General features: G+C 46.7%; 1 protein-coding gene across 6 annotated transcripts in view; it reads left to right on the forward strand.

The window, feature by feature from the left end:
• The window catches only part of SIRT5 (sirtuin 5), a 60,368-nt gene that overhangs the window by 46,565 nt on the left and 4,404 nt on the right, over positions 1–9,399 (forward strand). For 4 of the 6 annotated variants that reach the window (XM_077770110.1, XM_077770115.1, XM_077770113.1 and 1 more), the window contains 3 exons: positions 2,328–2,451; positions 4,531–4,646; positions 6,056–6,614. In XM_077770110.1, coding sequence (XP_077626236.1) covers positions 2,328–2,451; positions 4,531–4,646; positions 6,056–6,158 — 343 coding nt within the window. In that variant the 3' untranslated portion in view covers positions 6,159–6,614. Of the gene's footprint in view, positions 1–2,327; positions 2,452–4,530; positions 4,647–6,055; positions 6,615–9,399 lie in introns of those variants that run through there. The other 2 variants (XM_077770112.1, XM_077770111.1) reach the window with 2 other exon arrangements.

The following is a 9,399-nucleotide window of genomic DNA, read 5'->3' on the forward strand; positions in this document are numbered from 1 at the left end:
TTTAACCAGAGACAAAAAAAAAAAAAAAAAAAAAAAAACAACCACAGTCTAAGTTCATTTACTGAGATGCCTCTTACATGCACACATGCAGACACTAACCCTGACGTGTGAGGCCAGGGGCCAAAGGTTGAAGGTGAATCACACCTGGGCGAGGAGAACCACCCCTTTCCCGTCCCTTCCTGCGTTGCACCGTGGTGGGATCATTTGAGGTCTGGAGAGTTTCCAGAGCTGTTATGGTGGTTTCTTGTGAAACTGTTAGCTGCTACTGTCTTCGTCCCCCTCCTCGTCATCAGTGTTATTAACTCAGGGTGAAGGGGGCAGTGAAAAGTCTTGCAAAGGTGAAATTATAGGACCAAACAGGATTAAAAAAAAACAAACCAAAAAACCCTAGAGAAAAATTTTTGCATCAGATTTTCTTTTTTCTTTTTTTTTAATTTTTATCTATTTTTGAGAGAGACAGAACATGAGTGGGGGGAGGGGCAGAGAGAGGGAAGGAGACACAGAACCCAAAGCAGGTTCCAGGCTCTGAGTTATCAGCACAGAGCCCGATGCGGGCCTCGAACCCACGAACCATGAGATCATGACCTGAGCCGAAGTTGGACACTTAACCAACTGAGCCACCCAGGTGCCCCTGTGTCAGATTTTCAAAAGCAGACATTACAGCAGCATTTCCCAAAGTGTTTTATAGAGCACTCGATCCATGTGACATTGATGGACGTTACCATAGATTAAACAAATTTGAAGTATGTTTGCTTTTCTGCAGGACTTCTCAGAGCATTTAATACACTAAAGTACACTGTTCTTTAAAGAATAATTGTATGTTAATATTTCACTAGTTGATTTAACCACAGACCTCTATTTATTATTCTTTAAAAAATTTTTTAATTTAAGTGTTTATTTATTTATTTTGAGAGAGAGAGAATGAGAATGAGTGGGGGAAGGGCAGAAAGAAAGGGAGAAAGAGACTCCCAAGCAGGCTCTGCGCTCTTAATGTGGAGACCGATGCAGGGCTTGATCCCATGACTGCGAGATCATGACCTGAGCTCAAATCGAGAGTTGGATGCTTAACCGACTGAGCTACCCTGGCGCCCCAGAACCCTATTTATCATTCTTAATGAGGGTTTTCGTTACCGAATTCTGAAGTTTGATCTAAATCCTGGGCAGTTCTTGAGAAGATTATTTAAGATGAAAATGAGGTTCGGAGAGTTATTGTACAAGGTCTATGTAAGATGACCCACAGGCAGTGGGGAGTGGAAGATGAGAGGAAGATAGCGAACTTGGCCGTGGTCAGGACAAGAGAAAGGTGAACCTGAGGGAAAATGAAAGGGGGTCCCAGATGCGTCTGGCAGGTGGCTGGGGTGTTAGAGGCGGGGCTGAGCCTGGTGCCTCCGGGCAGCCATGCCGAAGGGTGAGATGAAGTCGCTGGGAGCGGGAAAGCTATGGTTAAGTCCCCACATCCCGCCGAGTCCACGTTGAAGATGCGGATGGCTTCATCCGAGATTCACAGGTTGGGCAGCGTCCCCTGCAGCAGGCAGAGAGAAGCTCCAAGGAGCTGCACACGACGGAGACGGTTCTAGGTGGGAGAGGCAGGGCAAGGAGGTTACTAGGGCGAAGAGGGAATTGTTTCGGGCAAGGTCACCTTCCTTCTGGGGAGCCTGGGGGTGTTTGGGGCGGGTTACCCCTCTGGTGCTGACCAGGTCGTTCCAGAGTGACTGGTTAGAGACCACATTCCCTGGAGAGGCTGGATGTGCCGCAAGGTTAGGTACTAAATCTTGGTTTGCTGATGTGGGGCTTAGCCCATGTGACTCCATTTTTGGGCCCATGGTCTCTCTTTAAAAAAAAATTTTTTTTAATGTTTATTTTTGAGAGGGAGACAGAGCACGAGGAGGGGGAGGGGCAGAGAGAGAAGGAGACAGAATCCTAAGCAGGCTCCAGGCTCTGAGCTGTCAGCACAGAACCAGATGCGGGGCTCAAACCCACAAACTGCGAGATCATGACTTGAGCCGGAGTCAGATGCTCAACCAACTGAGCCACCCAGGCGCCCCTCTCTTTTTAAATCCAGTTTAGAAAGAGAACGTTAAGGTTCACTGAAACACATCTGTCAACATGTCAACCCAGGGCATCCAGACAAAATAAAAACTTTATAAGGGCTGGAATGCTCGGAATAAGCTCACGTGGTCCAGAAGGGGAGGGATAGAGGATAAGAAGGAAGTGAGCGCCTTTCTGGACAGACTGGATTGGGGGCAGCCCCTAGCCTTCCTCTGGTCCAGTGGGGCAGATCTGGGAGGGCAGGGGTTGGGGTTGGGTGAAGGTTAATGTCCCTACAGGTGTGAAGAGACAGGGTGCCAGGGCCTGCTGCGACCCCATGTGGTGTGGTTTGGAGAAAACCTGGATCCTGCCATTCTGGAGGAGGTTGACCGAGAGCTGACCCTCTGTGACTTATGTCTAGTGGTAAGTCATGCCCGTCCCTGATCCTCGAGATTTTCCGGGAAAACCAGCACTGGGATGGAGTCTGTTGTGTTTTTCATCTCCCCTTCCTTCCCTCTCTCTTCCCTTTCCTTCCTTCCTCCTCCTAATGTGTGTGTTGAGAGGTTTTGTACCCTACAGAAGAATTAAGAAACAATGAATACAGGGGACGCCTGGGTGGCTTAGTCGGTTAAGCATCCGACTTCAGCTCAGGTCATGATCTCGTAGCTGGTGAGTTGGAGCTCCACATTGGGTTCCGTGCTGACAGCTGAGCCTGGAGCCTGCTTCAGATTCTGTGTCTCTTTCTCTCTCTGCCCCTCCCCTGCTCACGTTCTGTCTCTCTCTCTCCTTCAAAAAATAAACATTAAAAAAAAAAAGAATGAATGAATGAATACTAGTTGGTTTTAAATGTGAAACTATGTAAGACCACATCTTGGCCTTTGCAAAGACCCTCCCCTGCTGCCAAAAATAATGAAGAGAGCATGTAATTGGTCCTGATTTTGAAAGTAATACATGCTCATTATTACATTTGAGAAAATAAAAAAAAAGTGTGACATTATAAAGAGGAACTTAGAAATCACCAATAATCCTACCATCCAGACATAGCCACTGTTCATATTTTAGTATTTTTCCCCCCTAGATCAGAGGTGAGAAACTGTGGCTGGTGGGCCAGATCTAGGCTGCCACTTGTTTTTGTAAATAAAGTTTTATTGGAACACAGCCATGCCCATTCTTCTATGGATTGTCTGTGGCTGCTTCCACACTCCAGTGGCAGAGTTGACTCTTTGTGATGGAGACTGTATGGCTTCTAAATCCTGAAAAAATTACTATCTGGCCCTTTGCCGAAAAACATTTGCCCACTCCTGGTCTAGACCTTTTCTTAGGTGGATGTATCCATATGGTTAAAAATTCAAAAGTGGGTTCCTACTGTACGTTCTGTTTTGAAACAACTTGGTTCATGTAGCACTTCCGCGAGCATATAACGTGTCAGTACATCCACAGATGTGCCATCTTTTCACCAGCGGCATGGTGTTCTACCACGTGGATATACAATGATGTATTTAGCCAATCCTTTATTATTGGACGTTTAGGCCATTTCACATTTTTATATTTTAAATAATGCTGTAGTGAATATTCTTTTGTTGTTAATTTTTTTAATGCTTGTTTACTTTTGAGAGAGAGTGCGTGAGTTGGGTGGGGCAGAGAGCAAGGGAGACACAGAAACCAAAGCAGGCTCCAGGCTCTGAGCTGTCAGCACAGAGCCCCATGCAGGGCTCAAACCCACGAACCGCGAGATCATGACCTGAGCCCAAGTCGGACACTTGACCGACTGAGCCACCCTGGCGCCCCTGTGGTGAATGTTCTTGAATGTAACTCCATGCATGCCCTTCAAATCATTTTCTTAGGATGTATTTTTTAGAAGTGGAATTAATTGGACAGGGCTATGCATATTTCAGAGTTTGCTTAACATGTCTTTAAAAGCAGAAGTACGTTCTCATGGGTGCATGTTCGTTCAGACAGTATTTGGTGAGTGCAGCCCAATGTTTCAGTGCCCGTGTTCATCTCGAGCACTTAAGTGAGAAAAGCTGGCTTGTACAGCGTGTGCTGGTCTTTCCATTCTTGTAAAGCACATTTATAAATATGTATCTATAGGGAAAACCCTGAAAGGATATATATCAAAATGTGAACAGTGGTTATCATAGGGTAGCGGGATTATGAATGACATGAATATATTTTTTCTTTGAGTTTTCTAATGTTGAAAAAAAAAAAAAAGCACATGGGTCATTGGCATTACTTCACAGAGCCGACACAGAACCGGGCCATTGATCTGCCGTTCTCTCCATTGTGACCCTTTCCGCCAGCACGTTCTTCCAGTGATCAGCCGACAGGATGCCTCTTGACCCCCCATCTGTGACTTGGAGGCTCTCTGTCTGTTTCATCCAGCCAGCTTTCCTCCCATCTTGCAACCCCAAACCAGCCTGAGTTTCCATAAGGTTTTCTGGAAGAATGCTTCCTCTCCCCGTAGGATGGTCATCTGTCCATTTCCGTTCGTTTGCTTTGTAGGTGGGAACTTCGTCCGTGGTCTATCCTGCCGCCATGTTCGCCCCGCAGGTGTCTGCCCGCGGAGTGCCAGTGGCCGAATTCAACATGGAAACCACCCCAGCCACCAACAGATTCAGGTACAGGGACAAGGTGGGAGATGGCTGGTACTGAGCATGCTTAGACATGTCATCTAAACAGATCTTACCTACTGTTCTAATTTAAAAAGAGAGAGAGAGACAGCCAGACAGACATAGACTATATGTTTTCTAACTTGGTCTGTAGTTTTAATGGAAGAACAAAAATCTCCTGCACTGTCGACCAAGGTAGCTGTGTCTGTTTACAGGGAATTTGCCTTAGGGCTTTTGGGGTTCACATTTTGAAAATTCTTTGCTTAGCATTTTGAAAGTTCTTTGAGTCCCTAGGCTTTTTTTTCATTTGTATTTTTAACTGAGGTTTAGCAATGGCGTTTGGGCGTAGGTGAATTGAATACCCAGCACAGCCTGAGAGATGCCCATGCACCTGCATCGCTCTGTTCTCACTGTGCGGCGTCTTGGGTGAGCTCCTCTTTGGTCGAATTGCCAAATAATTGTCAAATTGCCAGATATCCTCAATATGAGTCCTTGGGGCCGTGTCATGATATGGATCCCTTCTCCCGTACTTGTGTGGAAAGTGGAGACCATCAGAGTATGCGTTTCCAGAGTTCTGTTTTATCCTCACTTTCCTTTTGCCTTCTTTTTTCACCCTGACTGTTGCATCTTCCCTTAGTTTATATATTTTTACCAGTCTGCTTAATTCTTTCCTAGAATGAGGTAGAATGTGAATAACTCTTAAAGAAATATGAATAAATAAAATGGAAAATTTCACTGAAACTTAAAAAATTTTTCTTAATTTTTTAATGTTTATTTTTTTGAGAGAGAGAGACAGAGCACAAGTGGGGGAGGGGCAGAGAGAGAAGGAGACATAGAATCTGAAGCAGGATCCACGTTCTGAGCTGTCAGCACAGAGCCCGATGTGGGGCTTGAACCTATGAACTGCAAGATCATGACCTGAGCCCAAGTCGGACACTTAACCGACTGAGCCGCCCAGGCACTCCTGAAACTTCTGGTCATTAGTTCAGCCAGTAGTTTTCACCTCAGCAACATATTTTAAAAATACTGACGAGTGGGTGCCGCCCAGGAGACACTGATGTAATCGGCCTGAGGTGTAGTCTGGGCATAGTGACTTTTATCAGTTTCCTAAGAGGATTCTAGTGTGCAGCCAAGGTGAGAACCGGTGTTCTGAGTCTTCACTGGGATAAAAAAAAATGTGCCACAGACTGTGGGACCCTCTTCGGGTGAGTTGACTTGAATCTAATCGGCTCCACGTCTTTTTAATCAGCTACAGTTCGTGTCCTCAGCCCACCTCCTCATTTGTGCATAAGTGGTAGGAACTGGCAAGATGTCCCTTTAAAAAATTGCCTTCAATTATAAAACCGATTCTTTTTTTTNCGCTTAACCGACTAAGCCAACCAGGCGCCCCTAAAACTGATTCTTTGGAAACTTCCCAGGAAAAGAAATATAGAAGATGAGAATATGTGGAAGGACATTCATGTTCACGTTCATGGACCAGACGAATTAATATTGTTAACATGGCAGTGTTCTCTACCTTGATTTACGGATACAGCTCGTCTCTCTCAAGATCGCAGCTGGGTGCTTTGCTAAAACGGGCAAGGTGATCCTAAAATCCATACAGAAATGCAAGGGACCCAGAACAGCCAAAACAAAAAGAACTGAAAAACTCACACTTTGCAAGTTCGTAAGTTACCATGAAGTTACAGTTACGCAGACCGCATGGTGCTGGCATGAAGACGGACGCGTGGGCCAGCGGAGCAGAATTGAGAGTCCAGAAATACACCCTCAGGGTATGGCCGACCGATTTTTGGAAAGGGTATGAAGACAATTCAGGGAAAGAACAATCTTTTTAACAAACGGTGCTGGAGCAGCTGGACAGCTCCCTGCGAAAGAAGGCCTGGGACTCTCTCCCCACATCACCTACAGCGATCAGCCCAGGTGGATCAGAGACCTACACATAAGAGCTAAAAGTATAAAATACTTAAAATATAGGAGTAAGCTTTTTTGACCTCGAGTTAGTCAAAGCCTCCTTGACATGACATCAACAGCACAAGTAACACAAAAAAATGGATAAATCGGGGGCGCCAGCGTGGCTCAGTCAGTTAAGCATCTGATTTTGGCTCAGGTCATGATCTCACGGTCTGTGGGTTCGAGCCCCACATCGGGCTCTGTGCTGACAGCTCAGAGGCTGGAGCCTGCTTCGGATTCTGTGTCTCCCTCTCTCTCTGCTCTTCCCCTACTTGTACTCTGTCTCTCTCAAAAAAATAAACGTTTAAAAAAGAAAAGAAAACATACATCTATACAAAAATGTATACTTGAATGTTCATAGCAGCAGTGTTCATAAAAATAAAAAAACAAAATTGAAAAAAACAAAAACAACAAGAAGAGGGGTACCTGGGTGGCTTAGTCAGTAGAGTGTCCAACTTCAACTCAGGTCATGATCTCACGGTTCGTGAGTTCGAGCCCCACATCGGGCTCTCTGCTGTCAGAGCAAGCCCACTTCAGATCCTCTCTTTCCTTCTCTCTCTGCCCCTCCCTGGCTTGTGCTCTCTCCGTCTCACATTAGAAAAAAAAAAAGAATATCAGAATCCTCCAAGAATGGGATAGGACAAACTTTCTTTTCTTTTTTTATTTTTATTTTTTAAATTACTTTGAGGTGGAGGGGTGCAGAGAGAGAATGAGAAAGAATCCCAAGCAGCCTTTGTGCCATCAGCATGGAGCCTGACTTGGGGCTTGATCCCACAAACTGCGAGATCATGACCTGAGCCAAGATCAACTTTCTGAAGAAGGTGCCCTGGGAAAAACTTTCGAAGGAGGAAGTGAGCTACATCCCCAGTCCCTTTCTTCTTTGTGGTTTATTTTCCTCTCCAGCTCACCTCTAAGAAGTATAAAGACTGAAAACAAATCATCATGGTAGAAAAGTAACAAAATTCAGCTAGGGGGAAAAAAGAGGAAAATAAAAGCAGAGTGTTTGCACAAGGCAGGGGCTGGCATCTACCTTCCGTGTCCTGGACTGACCAGCAGGGACTGGCATGCGTTGTGTGTGTCTTCGTGTGAGGGGCCATTGAACTTGGTAGTTTTCCCTGCATGTTAGAAGAGAATCCTGGTGTATAATAATATCATTTCATAAGTTGGGCCTCTTAAACGACAGACCTGATTCGGCTGCTGCTGTCTCTCAGCTCAAATCGTTCAGCTTCACCTCCTAAAACTCTGTGTGTCTCCTTTCAGACAGAACAGCCACTTGCCAGTTAGAAACTTTGGTCAGAACGGACAAGCTAGCCATTGACCGACACCTACCCCAAGAGCCACCTTCTGTGGCTTCTCTGACGGCTGTGGCTGTCTGTACCACTAAGTCTGGGAATTTTCCCAGCTGGGTGTAACTGACCGGCGAAGACAGTCGTGTTTTTATCTAGGAGTCATCAAAGGTGACATTTAGAAGAGACACAGGTGATTTTCTTACCCCTTCGCAACTTTCCAAACAGGGGGCCAGGGCTGGAGCGATGACGGGTTCGAACACGCTGCTTAACAAGGGCAGGATTGTCTCTTACGGCTCATGCGTGGTAGACGTGGGGTGAATTTGACTCTAGGTCAGTGCTCAGCAAACTGCTTCCTGTAGGCCAAATTTGCCCCACCATCTGTATTTGTAAATAAAGTTTTATTGGCACTCGGCCATGGCCCTGTGTTTCCGTCTCGTCTGCGGCTGCCTTTGCACTGCTGAGTTGTTGCGACAGAGACGGTCTGGCTTAAAACACGCACTCTCCGGCTCTTCACGGAAAAAAAGCGTGCCAACAGCGGCTGTAGGTTAATGAGACAAACCAAAACTGGAATAGTGTTTCCTTTTAACCGAATTTTCTTTATTACCTAAAATGTGGGGAAGGGGGGGAACTTATGAGGGCTTAGAAGGGCTTTCTGCTCCNTGGATCTCACGGGACATCTGAGATCAAGCACAAGTCGCTTAGATTCTTTGCCCCCATTCTCATTTACAGACCAAGTCACAGATTTTGCCTCCCACAGAAATGTATTAATATTCTCAAGGCATTAATTAGCTCCAGTGTTTGTCATTGTCGCCATCCCGATGGTGGTCTCAGGTGATTTCTGGCAAGCCATTATGGCTNTGCTCAGCCCCTGGGTCCTTGGCATGTGAGGGACTGTGCCTTTGCTGAGGCAGAGATGAGGTCTGCTCCTCAAGAGGCTGGCGTGCTGGGCCTTCCAAGTACCTGGCCCCCAGCCCCCACCCCGTGCCTTGTGATCGCCTTGTTGTTCATCTTGGTATGTCTCTAAACTTCGGAATTTAGTCGAAGTGCACAGATATGTATTTACTAAGCATCTACGATGCCCTAGACACTGCCCCAGGTGCTCGGGCTGGGATGCGTCAGTAAACAAAGCAAAAAGTCTCTTGCGTGAAGGCAGCACTAGTGGTGGAGGCAGACTGTAAGCTGTAAAGCAGGATAGACGTGCAAGTGCCGTAGCAGGTGAACCGGGCAGAAAGCAGGAGTCGAATTGGCGGGGAGCCGACAGGTTGCAGGATTCAGTTGAGTGGTCAGGGCGAGCGCACCGAGGAGACTTCTGAGCGGGCTTGCGGGCGGTGAGGGGGTGAGCTAAGGGCACCGTCTGGCTAAGAGCTGTCCAGACACAGGACCACCTGGAGCAGAGACCCTGATTCCCACCCCCACCAGGACAAAGCAGGGCCTGGGGGGTGTGAGGACCAGCACTGAGGCCAGTGTGGCTGGAGTAGGGGGAGGGAGGGTGAAGATGGGGCCAGTGAGGTCAGGAAGTAGCA

Source organism: Crocuta crocuta, unplaced genomic scaffold (assembly GCF_008692635.1).
Source record: "Crocuta crocuta isolate KB4526 unplaced genomic scaffold, BGI_CrCroc_1.0 scaffold24, whole genome shotgun sequence".
NCBI classification, from domain to species: Eukaryota; Metazoa; Chordata; class Mammalia; order Carnivora; family Hyaenidae; genus Crocuta; species Crocuta crocuta.